The sequence below is a fragment of the Nannospalax galili genome, unplaced genomic scaffold, assembly GCF_000622305.1.
Source record: "Nannospalax galili isolate Female #2095 unplaced genomic scaffold, S.galili_v1.0 scaffold902, whole genome shotgun sequence".
NCBI classification, from domain to species: domain Eukaryota; kingdom Metazoa; phylum Chordata; class Mammalia; order Rodentia; family Spalacidae; genus Nannospalax; species Nannospalax galili.
The window spans coordinates 1151079-1173842 of record NW_008347814.1 but is presented as its reverse complement, the minus strand read 5'-3'; the positions used below and the strand labels follow the sequence as shown (position 1 = coordinate 1173842).

Sequence of the window (22764 nt, the reverse complement as noted above, 5' to 3'; positions counted from 1 at the left end):
ACACACACACACACACACACACACACACACACACACACAATGCTCCATTAGTCCTTGATGTTTAAGAAGCATTTTGGAAATACTGTTATATGTGAACTTGCTGGTGAGTCTGGGCCCCCTCATCCTCCTCCTAGGTTTCAGGAGTGCTATCTTTGAAATGAGCAGGTTGATCTATGCTTCCCCTGGACGGTATCTTATAAATCATGCTTCTTCCCTTTGGACCCCAGACCCACAGAGTCTTTTACTCTGTCCCCATTGGTGCTGGGGGCCTGAGCATCACCCCACCCACCCTGTGCCAGGAAGGAGGAGGCAGCATGAGGGCTCTTGGATCACATGGTTTTCTGTGTGTTTCTGCTATGACTGGTAGTGTGGGAAAGGGAGATGTGATGTTACCCTGAGGGGCTGCCAGCTGCTTCTGCTGCGGGACTGTTAGGAACAGAAAACATAATGGTATTTTCATTCTGAAAGGAAACCTTGAGTGAGGCGCTGCGTTTGGCCGAGTCTCCTGTGTCTTCTCTCCTAGCTGCAGGGGCCCCACACCAGCATGCGGTCTTGAGGGCATATACATGCACAACTGTCCCTCCGAGGCCAAAGGGGCACAGTGAGGACCAGGGAGGCAAGCTTCCAGGATGGAAGAGGACATCCAGCAAATGAAAAATCCTTCTCCAACTCTCTGAAGGGCTAGGAGGGGTCTGTGTCAGGAGGCCAGGGGTCAAGAAGGAAGAGGGTTTCTTTCTCCCAGGAAAACACAGGGGTTGTGAGTTTGTGAGTCCTGGTCTAGGTGTGTCTGGGTGCTGGTTCTTCCCCTGTAGTCAGGCGCAGCAGAATTGCTGTGTGCCCAGAGTAGGGATCAGACACAGGGTGATTCATTCTGCCACAGGTTCAACCAGCAGACCCCGGCCCTCTCTCTAGGAAATCCTGCCTAAAATCACTCAGGAGCACTGCTGCTACACAGACTATACCCCAGATTGTGGGAGACCACGCTGCCTGGCAGCCCTCCCTGCCCCCCAGGGCAAGCATCCTCCGGAGAACTTGCTGATCAGTCCTCCCTGCCCCCTAAGATAAGCAACCCTTCCAATGAGTTAAGATAAGTTTGAGCAACAACCAATTTCCTTAGCCTGCAACCAGACCATGGCGCCAGGTCCCCTCATCCTAGGGACATTCATTAACCCGTTGAGACAACACCTTCCCTTCCCCTTCCCCAGCTAATTTCCCGCTTCAGCCCGTATAAGAATCCCCATGGAAAAATAAACTTTTGCAGCTTGATCAGAGTTCTTTGTCTTGCTGTCATTCTTCGTGTCTCTTGTCCCATCATTCCAGGTCCCTGGGAGTTCAAGTCTCTGTCTCCCGCCCTGCAGGTCAGGGCAAGGAATGAGGTTGGTAAGGGCCCTGAAAACAATAGCGTGTGAAAACTGTTGAGATGTTAAGAATAATGAAGTTGGGGCTGGGTCTTGCAGAAGACCTGAGTTCAAACCCCAGCACTCACACGGCCACTAACAACTGTCTATAACTCCAGTTCCAGGAGATCTGATGCCCTCTTCTGATCTCCATGGGCACTGCACGACATGGGTGTACTTGCATACATACACACAATACATGCATACACATAAATTAAAAATAAAGCAAAAAAAATTGGGAGGCAGAGGCAGGCAGATCTCTGTGAGTTCAAGGCTGGCCTGATCTACGTAGTGAGTTCCAGGACAGCTGGGGCTATAGGGAGACCCTGTCTTGAAAAAAAATGAGAGAGAGAGAGAGAGAGAGAGAGAGAGAGAGAGAAAATATAATAAACTAGAGAGAGAGAGAGAGAGAGAGAGAGAGAGAGAGAGAGAATATAATGAACTTGGAAAAGACAAAGCACTTGTGGTCCATGGCGACAGCTTTCTCCAAAGTTAGGAAAACTTACCACACATGGGTTAGAGCATACACGTTTGTTTCTGTTTCAGAAAACAGAAATTTGAAGGACATATGCATTTTGACTCAATAGGAGAAAATACCTGGTCAATAGAAGAGGGGATAGAACTAGAAACAACTTGGGCTGTTCAACACATCAATGAACTGTGCCTCAATGCAGTGAACTCCACCCATTGCTGACAGGACTGAGTGGTTATAAGGAAGAGTCCCAGGGTGCTATGGTATGGGACATAGACTTAACAGCATTATGAGTCTTGGAGCCAAGAACCACCACCACTAGCTATTGGCCCTTACATAAGGCTTCACTTCTTTATCCAGTTCCATTTGTAAAAGAAGCAGGTTGGGGTTGATGCCTCAGGGAAATGAGCCAGATGGCTGTTGATATTCTCTTTCCTATCACATCTGTGAATTGCTCTCTTTGTAGCTAGCTTGTCAGCACTACAGACTCAACTGTCCACTGTGGAATCAGCTGTCCTGTCCAATTACCCTAGCCTGTCACTGGTGCTGCTGTTCTGATAGACTCACGGGCTAGAAATCTCACAGCCTCTTTGCTTCATTCCCCTCTTTTGCGCTCTCTCTCTCTCTCTCTCTCTCTCTCTCTCTCTCTCTCTTGTCTGCCTCCCTCCATCTATCCCTTCCTCCCTCCCTCCCTCCTTCAGGAATGCTTCTTTGATTTGCTCTTGATTCCATATTTCTGTTGACTTCATTACAATCTGGCCTCATCATGTCACATGCAGACAGCAGCTGCTGATTTCTGAAGTGAAGTGGACCCTGGAGAGTCAAGCCCAACTCGCTCTTTTTATACAAAGGATAATGAGACACAAACACTAAAGAGTGAGGTCACATGATTCACTGGGGTGGTTGTTAGCTCTAATAAATGTACTACCATCCTTTCTGTCACCCCACGTCTTATCAATGCTGGAACTTCTTGTAATCACTCAGGCCACCCTGTTGTGTTTCAACATCATTAGTACTACAGAGATTAGCCATGATTTACCTACAGAATGACTGGCTAATTCAGGCAATACTGTGATGGTCTTTGGTTAAACCATGCATGCTCATCTAGGAACTATCCCAGAGCCCTTCACTGTAAGACAACATGGGATCTGCTTTAAGTTAGAGAACACAGCCCTTTTCCGTGCTTCTCACACACACGCCAAAGCAGGACTGCTGAATTGTGAAATAAAGAAAACCCTTAGCCAGCTCGGGCTCTCTGGAGTCCGTAAATCCAGGTCATTTGGATACTAAATGTATCGTTGAACTCCAATGAGTACAAAGATTACATATATCATGTTAACTGGCTATGCCCCGATTCCATCCATAAAAGGCCCTGGACTCACGTTGGTTCTTCTGTTGCTATTCTGGTCTCTTCCAGCTCTTGTGCTTGTTTCAGCCAAGGTAATTTTGCTTCCACTGGACTTTTCTCTAAGAATGATGAAACATAAACAATGCCCTTGATTACTATCAATCATTAAGGACTTGGATATGTGCTAGATATTAGCTGGAGGTTTCATTAACATTGAGGTTATATTTTCAAACGCATTGTACATTTGCTACTGGTATGAGTAAAATTTATGCTACTTTTAAAATTAACACATTACAAAAATGCAACTAAAATAATCTCCATGATATAGTTGAACGTGGTCTCAAATTTAAACATAAGAATGCTTTTTATAAAGCAATAGCCCTTCTTTGTACACTAACACTCTTCTTCCAACAATATCAGATTATTTTCTTTGGAACAAACTATTCTCATCTTTTGAATGGAGAATTAATAGAGAAGGCAAATATCTTGGAGGCCACTGGAGTGGGAAGACGAGCATCTGTGTTATGGCTTGCTCGATTTTCATTGTTACCATGGGACTACACGTGGCATGGAAGGGACAGCTGGTGTCCCTTTTGGTCCTTTGAAGCTTCCTTGATATCAGGAGAGAAATAATCTTGTTGTGAAGTGAGGAAGTAAATATCTTGGGGATGATTCAGGGAGATCTGGACACTAAGAAAATGCCTATGGAAGCACCCCAAACGCAGAGAAAGAAGAAAAGGGCTTTGCTGATGGGGTCATATGATAACTGCATGTCTGATGTAGCAACCAGTGTTCTTTCTGTAAGATGGACTTTATTAAACATATTTTTGGAATGATTAACTGTGGGACTACCTTTATAGACAAGGAACAGAGAATCCACGAGGGAGAATTTTACCATCCTCTCTGAAGTACCAAGAAAGAGTCTTTGCAAACAGATGAGAACAATCTTTTCCTGCTTCCTTTTATTGCATTTATTTATTTATTTATTTATTTATTTATTTATTTATTTATTTATTTGTGTATGTGTGTGCACGCTTAACACAGCATGCATGCACTGTGAGCAAAAGATGGTTTACAGGAGTTAATAGTTCTCTGCTTCTACCATGTGGGTTCTGAGGATCAACCCCAACTTGTCAGGCTTGGCAGCAAGCACCTTTACCCACTGAGTTGTTTCGCTGGCACTCTTTTACCATTGCAAGGGCAATACTTGTCAGAAGGATTGGTGCAGGTAAATAATCATGTGTGGAGGAGCAAATATCCAAGAGCTGGTGTGGAATATCCTAGCTATGGCTGTCCGCCCATGCCTGCTAATTCACCTGGAGTAAATGAGAAATTCTGAAGATATAGACCTAGAGGGGACACTGAACATCTTCACTCCCTGCATGCTCTGTGACACTTGATAACAACATTGCTCCTTTTTCGAGAAGGGGCCTCCAGTGGAGAGGTACCCACATGCTGCAGACACAAAGAAGAATGGGAATAGCTATTCTTAGAACGCAAACTACCTCCTTTTCCTCCTCCTCCCCCTCCTCCTCCCCCCTCCTCCCCCTCCTTCTCTTCTTCCATACTAGACATCAAAACCACTATGTCTTTGCTCATGCTGTTGACTCTTCCTCCTCTTCCTCCACCTCTTCCTTTCCTTGATATTCTTTCCCTTCTTCACCCTCTCCTTTTCCTACTCCTCCTCTATATCCTCCTTTTTCTTTTCTAAAATATTTTTGATCTATTAGTTTTTATTTTATGTATATGAAAGTTTTGCCTGCATGTGAGTGCCACCCATGCATGCAATGCCTGCAGATACCAGAAGAGGGTGCCAGACCCCCCTGGAAGTGGAGTTACAAATGGTTGTTAGCCACCATATGGGTCATGGGAACTGAACCTGGGTCCTCTGCATGAGCAGCCAGTGCTCGTAACCACTAAGCAATCTTTCCAGGCCCAAATAGTCTCTTTTTTCTTGACAGCAGGGACTTCTCACTAGTGTTTTTATGTCTTCCATGAAATGCCAGCACAAGTCTGGACAGATAGGAACCCCACCCTACATGAACTACATGAACAGGAGCTCAGTTTATCCTCCAGATTATTAGTCATCTATGTCCAACTTCCTCAACTAGATCTATTGTAAATTGCCAGCTGAACCACTTTTACAAGAAAAAAAGGAGAACTGGGAGTGGCCCAGTACCAAATGTGAGCTGGAAAACCCCATTTGATTTCAATGAAAATACACCACACTTACCTTTTGGCTTATAGCATGGGATAGGGATGACACATTCCTCTTTGATGTGCAGCTTCATTTGTGGGTTGCATCCTCCCACGTGTTCCCCATGGTGGTTAATGCACAGAACCACCCTGTAGCGCAATCCTCGGCCACATGTCACTGTGCACTTCAGAAAAGGGAAAGAGATGCCTTGAGGATCTTTTCCTTGACAAGGTCTATGAAGCCGTGATTTTATAACATACAAAGGTGAGCTACTGATCTATATAAATATTAAACACAAATACCTCTATATACATATTATGTAAAGAAAGGGATAGAGGCTGATTTTCTGAGATGCTTATGCTTCAGGGCTCTGCCTCACAGACCCTCCTTCTAAATTTTGAATTCAAAGGTCACCCTTTGATTGGATTTAAGGTTCACTCCAGGATATGAAATCCATACCTAGCACTATTATGGGGGTCAAAAACCTGTGTCTAGATAAGTCATGAGCCCTAGAGGAGAATCTGCTACTAATAGTCTACTAAATGGAAATGGTTTTTAAAAAAATGTCTCCTAGCTCAAGAGGGGGTGGATAATATAGACAGGTATTATCAAGGGGAAAATGGAAGAAATGGGATACTTTGGGGACGGAAGAGTGAGATTAGGCATGGAAAGAGAGGCTGGAGAGATAAATAAGGCTTAGGTGGTATGAAAAACCAGAGGGAAATGCATCAGCTCAAAAAAACCTACTGAAAAACACACATACAATACCTCAACAGGAGTGCATGTGTATACCTGAAGGCTATATAGCAGACAGGAGAAAACTCCCTTCAAACTGTTGGTCAGGGTAGTCTAAGAGACTCCCCAAATAACACAGGCTGTTGCCACAGCTCTTGGTTACCTCCTAGAACTTAAAGATAAGACCTTATTTTTGAAGACAGGACATACGTCAGACACAGAGCAATGGAGATGGAACTGACTTGGAAGCCTCCTCCCTGAAGACTAGCTCTCCTAGTTCTGGAGGATACTATATAAGCTGCTAATTGGACTTAACTGGACTTAAAGCCCTCTCAGTGGGAGGGAACTCATGGGGCACTATAAACATAGCCAGATGCACATGACTGGAGAGGTCACAGATCTCATAGAAAACCCTACCTTTGTCGTATCCCTAGACAAATGTAATTTTTACTATATGCTAAATATGGATGCTTATAAAGTATGGAGATAATTATAGAGTTCCACAACTGGTCACATACAGAGAATAAGTATCTGAGAGATGCCCAGCCTTAAGTGACACATCTACAGTGGAACCTCTATACCTAAGGCTCATAGCACATAGCAGAACAAGGGGGTAGAGAGAATGCTAACACATCCCTCAAATCTCACCAATGACACTTCTTCATGCAACAGTGAGGTAGGTGTATACAGAAGGCCACAACTGGTCAAAGTGTAGAGAATAAGAGACTGCAGGGTGCATGTCCCTGGATAGGACTCCTGTATTAAAACTCACCCACCCATGGCTTGAGACTATTGCAGAAAAGGGGGCAGAAAGATTGTAAGAGCCAGGGTTGGTGCATGAACACAAGGAAACAGAGTCTTCCAGACCTTTGGAAATCTCCATTCTATGAACTTCAGCAATGGTGACAGCATGTGCAAGGCTCATGCAAACTCAAACCAGACAAAATCCCAGCATAGAACTGAGGAATTGGGCAGCGGGTTCCAACATTAGCTGAGGAGCTGTTGGCAGCTGATCACTGCTGGGTGAGGGAGAGTTGATTTTCTTTAAGGGAGTGACTCTAGTTAGGTTGACTAGACTCCAGTGGAAGAACTTGCACTGAGGACAACTTGACTAATAAGCCTTAACATATATGACATAATGCATGAAATCTGGTGGGGGTGCTATAGGGAGGTGTGGATAGGGGGAGCCTAAATATGATTAAGATGTATGTATGAAATGCACAAAAATTCAAAAACAATACATTGAGAAGATAAAATGAAGTAAAATGTCCCCTAACGACTTATCGCTATACCCATAATTAGTGCATCTCTCAACCCTCATCAGAGAAGTTACTTCTTGAAATAGAAGACAATGAACACAGAGATCCACAGCCGGTCAACATGCAGAGAATAAGAGACTGCAGAGTTTAGCCCTAAATGAGACATCTATATCCCATCCCTCCTCTCAAGGCTCAGGGAAATTCACAGAAGGGGGGAAACCTGAGTCAAGAAGAACAAATGTTCTAAAACTTCCTGTCCTCTAAATCAAAGATGAAAGAAAACTGACTCAAGTTTTATCAATCTTACTTAAAATTGTATATGACATTACCCAAACAATTTGTGAAGTAGAAACTTTTCTAATAAAGTTAGCTTCAACCAACCATGCTAGAGGGTTAAACTGTCTATTCTGTCTACAGGGATCTTGAAGAGCTATTGTCGTAAGAAAACACCATCTGAGATTATTCAGCCACACAGTATACGAAAACTAAAGATTGGTGCAGGTAAATAATCATGTGTACAGGAGCAAGAATCTGAGAGCTGATGTGGGACTTACTAGCCATGGCTGTCCACCCATGCCTAGTAATTCCCATGAAGCAAATGAGAAATTCTGAAGACACAGACCTAGAGTCAACACCAAAATATCTTCACTCATTCCATACTCTTTGACACTTGATAATGACACTGGGGAGATGACTCAGTAGGTAGAGTGCTCATTGTGCAAGCATGAGTTTGGGTCCCCATAATTTATGTAAAAATCATGTGTAGTAGTATGTACTTGTAATTCCAGGCAGAGACAAGAGGATCCCTGGGCCTTCCTGGCCAGCCAGTTTAGCCAAAGTAGTGAGCACTAGGTTCAATGACAGAACCTGTCTCAAAAAACAAGGTGGAGGGGATGGAGAGATGACTCATGATTAACAGCACCAGTTGCTATTGCAGAGAACCCAGGTTTGGTTCCCAGAACCCACATGGTGGCTAATACCCATCCTTAACTCCAATCCCAAAGGATCCGACACTCTCTTCTGGCCTCTGAGAGCACTGCATGCATGGGTGCACTTACATACATGAAGGCAAAACATTCATACACATAAAATTAAAATAAATAAATTTTATTTTAAAAATAAGATGGACAGTGTTAGAGGAAGACACACAACACTGCCAAAATACACACACACACACACACACACACACACACACACAATTACTGTAGGTGTGTCAGGAAGTTAAAGGCATTAAAACAATGTGCTATTTTTTTCTGCCTTTTCATGGAGTTTGTGTTGTTAGCATTTTCTTCATTGAATTTTTAATATCTGTTTGCTATTTGGAAGTTACTCTTGCCTATAAATGGAGTATTTTCAAGTGAAAATCTAGGAATTCTTTTTCTCTGTGTATTCTTGATAGTACATATGTATGTATATATACTTTTAAAAATTATTAGGCATTAAATATTTTTACTAATGTATGTTCATTGCACAAAGAAGAGGATTTCATGAAGACATCTTTATTCAGGTGTATCATGTACTTTGGGCATATTCATTCCCATTGCCTCTCCTGCCCAGCACCCCACTAATTCCCTTCCTTTTCCAAACAGTGTCCTCCTTCTACTTTATAAACACATGCATGTATGTGTATGCATGTGGGTACACACATATATATATAATATCTAGGTTCCACATATGAAAGAAACATACAATATTTATCTTTCCCAATCTAGCTTACTGCTTGAGTACCGAGGTCCTTTAGGTCCTAAGCTGTAAGCAGGGTGCAGAAAACAAACCCAGCCCTAGTCAGTCCCACTCCCCCATCTTCTGCAATTTTTATCATATAGTTTGTCACATATGCCCCATAGAACAGGTGCTTATTAGCTAAGCTTCCTTCTCCAGTACGTAAAGACCACAGCATTCCCTTGGAAACCTCCTTTGTCTGATGGGGGCCTGAAACTCTGCTTTCAGATCTCTGTTGTGTGTACCTTCCTTTTATCTGAAAAGGAAGATCCAGTCTTCACTTGAAAATCACTCTCTCCCTCCTCTTCTTCCTCATCCATCTTCTTCTCCTTTATTTATTTATTTTTATTTATTATGTGTATGGCTATTTCACCTGCATGTATATAAGTGTGCCTGTATGTGAAATGGCTGTGAAGACAAGAAGAGGGGGTCAGAGTCTCTGGAACTAGAGTTATGGATGGTTGTCAGCCTCCACGTGGGTGTGGAGAACTGAACCTGGGTCCTCTGGAAAAGCAGCCAGCGCTCTTAACTGCTGAGCCATCTCTCCAGTCTCCAAAATATGAATCTTAAAAATGAGTCTTTAAAACATAAAAATAAATTATTTTAGGATAAAGCTGTATAGGGGAGTAAACTGAAAGGTGAATTCAAGGGGGAGAAATAGGCAAACCAAATCATTAAAGAATTCATTCCTGCTGTTTAATAAAAGATGGCAAATCAGAAACGATCATGGCATTTAGATTCCATTGGGTATGGATTTTAAAAATGCCATAGCACTTTGCTTTTAAAATCAGTATTCACCACACAGTGGAAATTATATTCTTTGCAATGAAAGTGATGATTAAAATGTATATGTCAACCTAAATATATAAGAAAGGCTGAGTAACTTTTCAAACTTCTTTTAGGGGAAATGTGAATAGAAAAAGAGCTGATGTCTGCTGCCCTAAAAGTACTGATAAGTTCTACAGGGTGACATTTAGTCTATGGATTTTGGAAAAACAAAGTGGCTCTACATCCGGCCAACATGTATCTTCAGATTCCATTTCGAGGGCAGCCTCCTTCCTGAAACACTTTTGGTCCCTCCGGGTGGAGTGAATCCCTTCTCTGTGTGTCCCTGGAGCACCACATGCATGAATAACATTGCTCATGAGCACACAGGCTAGCCATATTACAAGTGTTTGCATGCATGGCTGTGTAGCTAGATTCTAACCTCTGGGAGTTGAGGCAAGCTTTCTTAACTTCTAGCATGACAACTGACACAGTAAATAGATGGATAGCTATATCAATGCTTATATATCATACAGAAACTTAAATTGATTGTACCTTATTTTTTAGAAAAATTAAGAGATTGAAATTAGCATATTAAATACAGACACCTGCACTGTTCCCATTGGACTAATCCACATGTACTACATTTGTTCTGGATGCGAATTCTCTCATTTCCCTAGAAAGCAAATTCAACATGAGGTCTTGTCAAACCTCTGTGATGTTTCCTTTCTCCTCTTTACCTTTCTCCTATCATGATTTCTCAATAAGCCACTTGCTCTGGTCTTTCCCACTATTCGCCTATCACACCTCAATGACTTAATGATCGGGACACATTTATAATGTCATGTCAGCATTTCCACCTTCGTGTCCCAGCTCTTAGGAGCATGGGTTCAGTTCTCTTTTTACATAAACTGTCCCTTTTGAGTTACTGCACATCATTCCTGCATTTGCGTGGCCAACTCTTTTTGGCCGCCTGCCACAGCTACGTTCACTCTAAGCTTGGACTTTCTCCAATTCTATACATCTTCAAAAGCATCGCAGTGGCAACAGCAACCTCCTGAAGGTTTGCTTTAGCATCTGGTCTTCCAGAAGGACTACCATGCATAACAGAAATAATACCTGTGTCGACACTTGTGGCCTCTTCCGTCGTCTTTTCTTCCAGAGCCCTTTGGATGTAGAGACTATGTTCGCATTCAATATTTATTTATTTAGTATGTGTTTGTACATGGTTTGTATACATGTTTGCATGTGTGTGGGCTCATGAGTGTGTGCAGGTACACATGTACATGTATGTGCATACATGGGGAAGTGACAAGTTGGCATCAAGCATCTTCCTTGATCATTCTCCAAATTACTTATTGATGCAAGGTCTCCTGCTGAACCCAGGGCTTGTTGATTCTGGCTAGTCTAGCTGGCATTTGCTTCAGGACCCTGTCTCTGCCTCCTGGGTGCCGGGATGACAGATGGCCATCAAGTCTGACTGGCTTTTTTACATGGGTTCTGAGAATCTGAATTCTTGTCTTCTTGCTTGTCTGGCATGTTCTTTATCCACTGAACCATCTCGTCAGCCCCCTACATATAGCTTTTATACACCATGACATCCAGTGCAGTCAGGCACATAGCATACGTTCCTTAAAACCTCTGATGTGATAGAAGTGGCATGTTCTCAAATCTCACCTGAGACCACTCCATGGCAGTCCACTTCGGGCAATCAAACAAGTTGCAAGTCTGCATGACCTGGGGCTTGGGCGCATACATGCATTTCCACTCTTCTACTTGTAGTATCTCTGCATGCATGGATTCTTCCACACACACGAAACTCCGTCTCTGAATCCCCCCTCCACAGGACACTGAGCATGCCGTCCAAGGATTATGTTCCCAGCTCAAAAGCAAACAAATAAAAATACGTTATTTGTTGAATGTCTGTGTGTTTCAAGTTTGCAAGGGGTTTCAAAGAGGATGACTTCACGGTATCAAGTTATGGCTCAGTTGAAAGGACACAAGGCCTGAAAACTCCTAAGACTTTAATCCTAATAGCCACAGTCCATAGTCAAAAGGAATTCTCCTCTGTGCCTGAGGTTTCTGTCAAATGGGAATAATATACTTGTCTTAATTAGCTTTCATGGGGCCATTATGAGATTAAGTTAATTTGAATATACAATGAATGTGAAAGGATGCTTAAAGTGAATATGAATGTGAATACGACGCTAATGGATCATATTACTGAGACTCACAGAAAGTCAAAGTCAAAAAAGAACCATACCAGCTGGGCATGGTGGCATACGCTTGTAATCCCAGAACTTGGGAGGTAGAGGCAAGAGAACCAAGAGTTGAAGGCCAGCTTTAGTTACTTAGAGATTCTGAGACCAAACTGGGCTTTATGAGATGGAAGGGAAGGAAGGAGGAAGAAAGGAAAGGAGGGAGGAAGGGAGGCTGGGAGGGAGGGAGGGAGGGAAGGAAGGAAAGAGGATGGGAGGGAGAGAGAGAGGATGGGAAGGAGAGAGGATGGGAAGGAGGGAGTCAAGCCATGTAGCTATCAAAGAAGATTCAAATTTAGGATTAGCCACCATGTTTCTGCTCTTTCTGTAATACTCAGGTATTGAAGACATGTTGGCCATCTCTGGTAATGAGAGCTGCACTTTCAGATGCAGTGTGCCCCATTGGGTTCTTAGAAAGATTATTCTTATTGAGTCTATTGACTCTTAGCTCTATAGAGGGGACAATAACTGTCTCTCCAAAACCTACTCATAGTAAATTACAAAGGAAACAGGAAGACTTAACTCACCGAGGGAGAGGTTGGAAGTGGTCATACGGCATAATCTCTTTAAATCCATCACTGTAAATGAAATCATTGTGAGAATATCACTTCCAAATCAATCATCACATTTGGTCATTGAACAATACAGGTTCATTGTGAAAATATCATTTCTAAGTCAATGAACACATTTGCTAATTGATGAATGCAGATTTGAAATTTCATAAGACAGAGTTCTTTCACACTGAAACCTGAATTGCCAAGTTTTATGGGTCATTCACCAAACTTCAGACAATTTTCAAGAGCAACTCCAATACAAACCATCCACATTTAAATATAAAAATGTATGAAAAGGAGTAAAGGCATGTTAAGTCAAGAAAAATTTCTCTTCATCTAGATAAATCTATCAATTCCTTTCAACCACCAGTATACTGATAAAACACACTGATGCTGTGAACACATTGTCATGTTGGCAGAATCTTCAAGAAACCACTTTGCTTCATAGACTCTCTCCTTTGAAAGGTCTCTGTTAATAATGATGTTCAACCAGGATTACAGGAAGTGGGCAGTTCAGTGACAGGAAACAAAATCCACTGAGAAGGCTTTTTTTTCCCACTTGTGAGCTGTTGCCTTGGCCAGCTGGAAAGTAGCTGGAGGACTCTGGGACTTGATACCGGGCTGTTATTTTAAGATACTGTAGGAAAGCCAGGAAACTTACCCAGGCAATCCAAGCCAGCAGGTAGTAAATTATGCAATAGGACTGTTTCTGTATAGCTTTTCTGTTCTGGAATTACAACTTTGTGCTTCCTTACATAATGCATTATTTATATGGAGTTAAATGTGAACACTTCAAAAGTCAACATGTGGTAATGGGTGACCCAGTTTAAAGTCTAAAATAGTGAGCAGAAGATTTTTATGACTGACAGATGTACTATGCATGGAATACTGGAAGATACTTCTTGGATACAGAGATCTTTAATATATGCATGTGCAAGAATTGCTCATAAAGGCTCATTATAAAAAGCTTATGAATACATGATCTCATAGTAAGAGAGAACTAACCAGGGGGGACTAGATCAGCAAGTGTGTCCTAGTTCCTATTTACTTGTCATAAATATGATCTATCAGGGCATGTTTAAAAGTATGGAAGTAGAATTATATTGTCCTGAAAGGACTGTGTGTGAACTGGAGTTGGTTTGTTTCTTTTAAAAGTGTGGGCAATTGCACAAACCTTGATGGGCAAGGATCCATGCTGCATTCCTTCAGCTTTGGTTTGGGCTTTATATTTTCTGGGTAGTAATGGCAATAGTGGTCAGGCACAACCCTCTTCAGGCGAATGTCCATGCATTCAGCAGAGTTCAGCTGATAACCTAAAAGGGTTTTAGAGGGAAAGATGAATGCTGTATCATTTTGACATCCACTTGGCAAGGTTGCCTGCACATGCTTTGCTTCCTCTCTAAGAAACCTGGCTCTGTGATCTTCAGCTCTGGCTGTCTAACAGAAGCCAGAGGTAGTGTTACATATACAGGGCCAGGGCCTTTCCTGGTCCTGTTAAGCCAGAAGCACTGCAGCTGAGGTCCAGGAAATTGGGACTTTCTGGAGAAGAGTCTCAGGTTCTTCTGAGATGACTAAAAACTGTGACCAAGCATGGATACTTGAACCAACCACTGGTTGCATATTACAGTGGACTCCTTTTAGGAAATGTCTGGACCTCCAGTGTAATTTTGCTCTCCACTGCCCTTAGTTTACTGTCTGTCCTTTGTTATTGTGGTACAGTGGCAACCTCTCCCTCTTCTTCCCTTGAATATCCCTATTCTCCTATACCTGCTCCATTAATCTTGTTTCCCTCCCCAGATACCTATTCTGATTCATTGTTCATACATCCTTAAACATGAAACTATCTTGCATAGTGTCATTTTGAGTGCATGTTTTGAATTCAGTTGAATATATATTTATATTGTGATTATGATTACATATATAACTGATTACATTAGAAAACATGTTTGTGGTACTGATGATCAAACACAGGGCCTTGATCATGCTAGGTTAAGTACATTACCCTTTACCTATGCCCCCAGCCTTAATAACCTTTTAATTTTTAAAATCTTGGTCTATTTTCCACTTTTTTGTGGCTCTCATGCTGGGTTGTTGCTGGATCAAATAATTCTTTTATAATATGACACTGTTTGCCTGGGGTACCTTTAATCATTTGCTAACCTGGTATAGCACAGCACCTCCAACATCAGCAACCTTTCTGACTGAGGAATATAGCAGCATCAGGGGCAGAATCCATCTACCCACTTCCTCCATCAACTCTGCCTCACAGGCTTTGAAAGCCTTCATCCCTAAGAAGGCTTACTCCTGATTTTAGTAAATCCAATCTGCACAGTCTTTCCTTGAGAAAAGTGAACATTCCCAGCAGATGAGCACTGTAAATTTAGGAAATAATTCACAACATGACACTTTCCTTTTCAGAGAGCTCTGCCTTCAGGTTTCCTATCACTACATGAAAGCCATGATGAGTCTGTGTAAGTGAATATTTGTGTGTGTGTGTGTGTGTGTGTGTGTGTGTGTGTGTTTAAGGTAATTCTTCAAAGCTAGAATGAGCTAAAAAAATAAAAGAAATAAAAACCACTAAAACTAGGCTCTTAGTGTCTGCCAATTGGTCTAAAAATACATTTCAAATCCTGATTGCTGAGAGGAATCTGATTTTATAAGCCAGCAGACAGCTTTTCTACAAGGCATGGCTTGGACGTAGGCTGAGTGCAGAGGACAGACTGGTACGAATTACAAAAAGCAAGGTTGAAACCGCAAGAATGAAAATCCAAATGGCATCAATAAAATGTTTCTTGGTGCCAGTGTCTGCCAGAAGGCTACAATATCAGATGGCCGTGGCAATCTCAGTGCCTCCTCCAGACAGCTCAAGTGTCCCGTGTTGATAATTACAGACCAGAGCAGACAGTCCTTCCAGTACCCAAGGTGCCTCAGAGACTGACGAACTAATTTTACTCATTACCCAAAAATTTCTGAAATGTCATTCACACAATCATGTGGATCTGATTACTAATATAATTAAAATCTGGCAATGCTTTCTTTGAAGGTTTTATGTGTGTACTTTTATTTCTCCCCAAAACAAGTACAGCATGAGATTATGGTCCTTGAGGCAAAGAAGTCTTCATCCTAAATGAAAACATGCTTCTAAAGGGATGAATCGAGGGACATACAGGTGTTTATAATTTGATGGAGAGAATTCATTTTCCTCTTTAATTTTATTGCAGCATAGAGATTACTAAGAGCAAAGAAAGGCAGATTGTCTTTCAATATTGTGAACAAATGTGTTGAAATCCTGCCAGTGTGTGGGAAAGGGAAGGCATCCCCCTCCCCCAGTAGCCTAAAGTCTCTATGTCTTCCACCTACCTCTCTTCCCATGTAGGGTGATCTCCCTGGGAGGTACCCCTGGGCACATTCCAAAAGGACAGACTGCCTTTCTCTGAGCATCAGAGTGAAAGAAAAAACTCCCACTTCCAAGAATTGAATCAACTGATCTAAGCCAATTCCTACTAGAAAATTCCTACCATGTCCCTCCTGGAGTGGAGAGCTTCTCTTTTGCTTTATGAATCCAAACAGAAGTGTTTCTCTGAAGAACTGTGTGTGAGAGGTCAGAAATAATGTAAGGGGTGCCTGTTTCTCCACAGAGTGAGAATAAGCAAGCATCCACCATCTCTTTGAGGTCCATCATTTTGGGACTCATGAGAGACTGTTGGCTTCCCTGGGACTATGATCCACCTGCTTAAGGAAGTGGAATTCAACATACAGTATCTGCAGGCCTGTTCTACTCTCTCTGTGCCCTCTGAGTCATGTGTGTTTCATGCAGCTCAACATCAGTGTGTCTGACAATGCAGGGAGGGGAGGGGTAGCCAGGATGTTTCTCGCAGGGGCATTTGGACCACATTCAGGTTTAGGTTCTGACACAGCAGATAGCTCTTAAGTGCCACACACCACACCATGCTCCTTGACATGTGTCATCTCATTGTCCCACACAAACTGCCATAAGGAGAAAACAGTTGCAGTGACAGATGAAAAACTGAGGCTCAAAGATAATGGGGTTGCTGGGACTGGGGAGAGGGAGGAGGAAGGTCAGATGGGAGGGAGAAAAGTAATGATGAATGAATCTTGGGGGACTAGGGAACCAAGAGAGAAATGTGGTACACCCAACCCCCTCCCTGAGAAATGCATATACAGTGTCTAAACATTAGTGCATATGTACACCTGGGGGCTGTCTGACAAGGAACACAGTACCAGACCAGAAGAGACCTCTCTTTGAGTGAGAGTGGTCCAAGAGACTCCTAAAATAACACAGGCTATTTCCAGAGCTCTTGATTATCTCCCAGAACTAGAAGGTAAGACCCTACTGCTGAAGATAGGACATACTTGGGATACAGGACTTGGAGCAATGGAGCAGGAACTGACCTGGAAGCCTTCGACCTAAAGTTTAGCTCTCATGATGCTGCATGATAATATGCTAAGGGAGAAAATCAATCAACGGTTCAACCCAGCCCTAAAGCCTAATAACCACAAGGACCAGCACAGCAAACTACCACTATTGGTGCAGTAGTGGCACTGTTATCTGTGTGTGGGGGGTGGGGGGGTAATCAACAGTTATCTAATTGAACTTAAGACCATCTCGATGGGAGTGAACTCATGGGTGGCACTGTAAACTCAGCCAAATACACATGGCTGGAGAGGACATAGATCCTAGAGAAAACCCTATCTCTGTGATAATTCTAGAAAAATAAAATTTCTTACCATATGCTAAATATGGATCCTTATATTTATAGACAAACATACTTTACACTATTATTTGCAACAGAAAGAGGCTACTGCAGAACTCCAGAACTGGTCAGGCACAAATAATATATGTCTAAGAGGTGTCCAGTACTAGGTGACACATCTACAGTTAAACCTCTACACCTAAGGCTCATGGAACATAGTGGAATGAGGGATAGAGAGAAAACTAATGCATCCCTCAATTATCACCAGAGAAACATCCTTATACAACAGAGTGTGATGCACACAGAAGGCCACAACTGGCCAAGTTTTAAAGAATCAGAGTCTACAGGGCGTGTGTCCCTGGATAGGACTCCTGTGTTAAATCTCACCCACCCACAATTCAGGGATCACTGCAAAAGAGGGGGCAGAAAGATTGTAAGATCCAGGGCTGGTTCATGAACACAGGGAAGCAGAGGCATTCAGGTCACTGGAAGCTTGCACATGTAAACTTGTGGCAATGGTGGCATTGAGCGCAGGACCCATGCCAACTCAATCAGACAAGGGCCCAGAGTGGAGTGTCAGGCACTCCCTAGAATGGGAAGTACTAGAGACTGATTACTACTGGTTGAGGAAGTGTATGCCTTACTTATGATCTCTAGATAGGCTGGCTAGACTCCAGTGGATGAATTTGCACTGAAGGACATCTGGGTACAAATGCTTGCCTGGATAAGACTTAACATGTATGTTGGAATATATGAGTCCTGGTGGGGGGTTTGGGGGTATGGATGTGGGAGGGCGTCTAAATTTGATTGAGAATTGTTGCATGAAATGTACAAAAGCTCAATAAAAATTATAAAAACATGCTTCTCTTATACCAACTGTGGTGGCACATGCCTTTAATCCTAGTACTAGGAGTCAGAAGCAGGGGGATCTCTGTGAGACTGAGTTAGCTTGGAATACATGGTAAGTTCCAGGCCAGGTGGGAATACAAGCAGACCGTCTTTAAAAAAAAATACTTATCTTGGGGCTAGAAATATAGCTCAGTTGGTAGCATACTTGATGAGCATGCACACAGCCCTGGGTTCAGTCCCCAGTCCTGCATAAACTGGGCATTGTGTGCATGCCTGTATTCCTGTACCTCCTAAGTATGGGAGATAGAGGCAGGAGGATCAGAATTTCAAGATCATCCTTGACTACATAGCAAATTTGAGGTTAGTCTGGGCTGCATGAGAGCCTGTCTAAAAAAACAAGCAAACAAAAAATGCTTATCATGTTTGACAAAATTCGGAAATTAAAAATAAACCAAAAGAATGCCTGAGCTGACAGGAACTCAAGGATTTTCTCTCAGTGTTCTGTTTTCTCTGTATTTGTTTACGTGATTGTATTCTATAGAGCAAGAAACGATTGTATTCTACTTCAGGTAGTAAATTAAATTCTTTTTTTGTAAATAAGTTTAAGGCTTTTAAAACATTCACTTTTAAAATATTTTTATTTAAGCCAGGCATGGTGGCGCATGCCTGTAGTCTCAGCACTTGGGAGGCAGAGACAGGTAGATTTCTGTGAGTTCAAGGCCAGCCTGGTCTACATAGTGAGTTCCAGGACAGCTGGGGCTACAGGGAGACCCTGCTTCAAAAAGACCAAAAAAATTTTATTTGTTATTTTTATTTTATGTGTATGAGTGTATTGCCTGCATTTGCACCCATGTTGTGCAATGCTCACATGGACATCAGAAGAGGGCATCAGATTCCCCTGGAGTTAAATATAGTTGTTAGCTACCATGGTGGGTGCCAGGAATTGAAGCCAGGTACTCTGACAGAGAAGCTAGCATTCTTAACCACTGAGCCATCTCTCCAGCCCCTGGCATTTATTTATTTTTATTTTATGTGTATGAGAGTTTGGCCTGCATGTAAGTAAGTGCACCACAAGCATGCAGTACCCATGGAGGCCAGAAGAGGACATCAGATTCCCTCCCTGGAACTGGAGTTAAGTCGCCATGTGGGTGCTGAGAACTGACCCCAGGTCCTCTGAAAGAGCAACCAACACTCTTAACCACTGAGCAATCTCTCTAGTCCCATGTTTAAAAGTTTTAAAGAAAGACCTATTTAAAGAAAACTTAAGTGACTAACAGAGTATTAGTAGCACAGATAGGCAAAAATGGTGATGTTACTATGGACACAGCTGACATAGAAAGATACTGCTTTATAGGGTGAGCCTCAAAATGTGGATACCAGGATGCGCTAGATAACCTGTGGAACCTTGGATTACACTGGCCCCAAACCTTCTTCCACTGTCTATGAGAAGCTTGAACTAAGCACACCCTAGACAGGACGTTCCCCTTGTCATTTAGTGGAGACCTTTTCTCATCTTGGCTAGGTAATATTCTCACATCTAAGGAGAAATACGTTGGAGAACTAATGCTACAACCAGCACCATCCACTGATGTGATCTGATTGGGCAAGTTGCTCTCTCTTTGTTGTTCAAGTTAAAAAAAAAAAACAAAACAAAACACATGTTCAATAACACATGGGGCTAGAGAGATGGCTCAGCAGTTATGAGCACACACTGCTTGTCCAGAGAACTGCATACAGTTCCCAGTACTCACATCAGGCAACTCACAACCACCTGTAACTACAGTTCCAAGGGATCCGATGTCTCTGGCCTCTATGGGTACTTGCACACACGTGCACATATCCATACACGAAAACATTTGGACACATAATTAAAAATAATGAAAATAAATCAATCTTTTTTTTTTTTTTAAAAAAAGAACATTTGCAAATGCTTCCAGATTTTGGTGAAAAGTAAAAGGTGTTTTCCCAGTTCAGTTTTATGTATCATTAAGAATATAGGTTTATGTAGGGTCATCAGCTTCACTGCACAGCTGAGAGTCTATGCCAGCCTGTAAGTCCATCTCAAACAGGCACATGTGTAAATCTTAACTCTCAGCTCTTTGCGTCTATGAACAAAAGTCTGTGCCTCACCTCCTCCACAGGTCACGGTGCAAGGAAAGAATTCAGTTTGTCTCCACTGATGACTGATGGGCTGGTAAAAGAAGAACTGGACCACGCTGTCTTTGGCCACGGTGTACCTGGTCTGGACGGAGAGAATGGTGATGACACATTTGCGTACAGTGAGCCACGGCTCTTCCTGCTTTCTTCACCCATCCAGGTAGCACCCACAAGTATCACTATAACCTATGGTACGTGAAAACTATAAGGACGATGGTGGGTTGGTCCTTCAATTAAATTTTCCAGAATGGGGTTCAGATGATCCTTAACAAATCTCCCTGGAGTCATGTTCCCAAACAACTCCATGTCTATGAATGGACTCACAACACCATATGTGAACTTGTTTGTTTATACTTATTTGGCACTTTTTGTTTTTGAAAATTTTAATTCTGATTTCTAAGACATTAGAGACTGAGATTTAATTGGGGGTTTGCTCATAACACAGCATAGAATTAGGACTTTGACACTAAAATTTTTTCTGGTGAGTCTTACTTTGCTTTGATATTATACAAACAGTATTTAAATTTTCCATTAGCATACATTAATTGTACAAAGTAATAAGTTTCATTATATTTACATACATACAAAGTGCAAATAATGCACTTTGACTCTAACATTTTTAAAAATTATTTATTTAATAATCACACAATTAGAAGAAGCATTTCATTTCAACAGCGTTGACATAGTCAATAACAATTTCCAGAGCTAAGATGCATCCCTTTCAAAATTGGCTGTAAATTTTTAGGTTTACAGTTGAATTAATACAGTAATACAATATTGTACTCAGTATAAACCCTATGACATAAAATTGAATGAGGTTTTAACCTTAAAAAAAGATCTTTAAAAGAAAGATCTCCATTTCATTATTAAAATACACGGTTTCATTTTTAATGCAATTAACACTTAGATGTTTGTGTATGCATTTCTAATCTCTATATATCTGATTATTACTAGTCATAGTTGGTTACTTTCTGAGATTCTTGGCACCTGAGCATGGATATAAAGTCATCAGGTAGATTTCAATGGTCATGTTTTTCACATCTACTAATGGTAATATCTTAAGCAGTTTCTTCCAGAAGTCCTTGTAACAGCATGACTAGGGAAAACTTACCTGCAGTGAACACAAATGCACTGTGCTTACATAAGAACATTCTAATAGCTAATTAAAAGGGAAGGACACTGGGGGGCAGGGCCATCAGGGAACAGTTACAGACAGGGCTGCATTTGATTCTAGGTGATTTTACTCAAGCAGCAAACTCTCTTCCTACATTTTCTTTACTTTCTTTCCTGATTGGAAAAAACAAAAGCAAAACAAAAACAAAACTCCTGCACCTAGGAAAGCTCCCAGCAAGCAGTATAAAGAGAAAAATGGAGAAAATGAAAGCTAAGCTCAAGGAAGGAAGATCTGAAAATGGAAACATAAGATGGTATACCTGAAAATAGCCAAGGGAAGAGATCTTAGGTATTGTCAGTACAGAAAAGGATAAGGATGTGGTCCCAGCACTCTATTACTATGAGATGGAAGACTGAGACAGGAGAATTCCCAGAAGCTCACGTGCCAGCTAGCAGTGTCAAACAAGACACTCTGCCTCTAAACCAAGGGGAAGGCAAGGACCTACAACAAAGGTTGTCCTTTGGCCTCCACATGCACATTGTGGTACAAGTATGCCCATATTCACATACAGGAACACATATATATAAGTGAATACACATGCTACACACATAAAAGTGTTTACAAAATAATATAGCCTATTTTTTAAAGGAAAATTTGAAAACTATCCATAAATCCATAATATTTCTAAAATAAAACATGGAGTGACCAGAGAGAGTAATAAAGAGGCAGCATTTTATTATATAATTGCTGGACACTTCCTAAAACTAAAAATGACAAAAGCCTCACCTTAAAAATGCTAGCTGAGAGCACAGCTCTCCCCGCCGGGACTCCCTAAGCCACATTCACCCTTCCATCCCTCCGGCCGTTCTATACTCCTAGTTTGGGACCTGTGCCATTCCTAGTCTTGGGGCCCCAGACACCTGGGGAACCAATACTGCTTCCTGATCCTTCTCACCCAGACCAACTCAGTCCCTTTCTTGGGCCCCAGGAGCACTGCTTCTAGTTCTGGCCCCGCCCTCACCTGTCTCTGCTTCCCTGGGCCTGCACCACCGGCTAACTCTCCTAGCCTGCACTACTATCCTCAGGCCTCTTGGGGTAAGTCTATAGCACAGCTCTCCACACCAGGACTCCCTAAGCCACATTCACCCTTCCATCCCCCCTGCCATTCTATACTCCTAGTTTGGGCCCTGCGCCATTCCTAGTCTTGGGGCCCCAGACACCT

The 22764-nt window shown here is 42.1% G+C and overlaps 1 protein-coding gene across 3 annotated transcripts in view; it reads right to left on the bottom strand.

Moving 5' to 3' along the window:
• Adamtsl3 (ADAMTS like 3) overlaps positions 1 to 22764 on the bottom strand; it is a 376880-nt gene that overhangs the window by 141325 nt on the left and 212791 nt on the right. For all 3 annotated transcript variants that reach the window (XM_029568979.1, XM_008844443.3, XM_029568977.1), the window contains exons 10-15: positions 20402 to 20513; positions 13882 to 14020; positions 12681 to 12731; positions 11573 to 11777; positions 5451 to 5598; positions 3252 to 3336 (exon numbers count right to left, since the gene is read on the bottom strand). In XM_029568979.1, coding sequence (XP_029424839.1) covers positions 3252 to 3336; positions 5451 to 5598; positions 11573 to 11777; positions 12681 to 12731; positions 13882 to 14020; positions 20402 to 20513 — 740 coding nt within the window. The remainder of the gene's footprint in view (positions 1 to 3251; positions 3337 to 5450; positions 5599 to 11572; positions 11778 to 12680; positions 12732 to 13881; positions 14021 to 20401; positions 20514 to 22764) is intronic.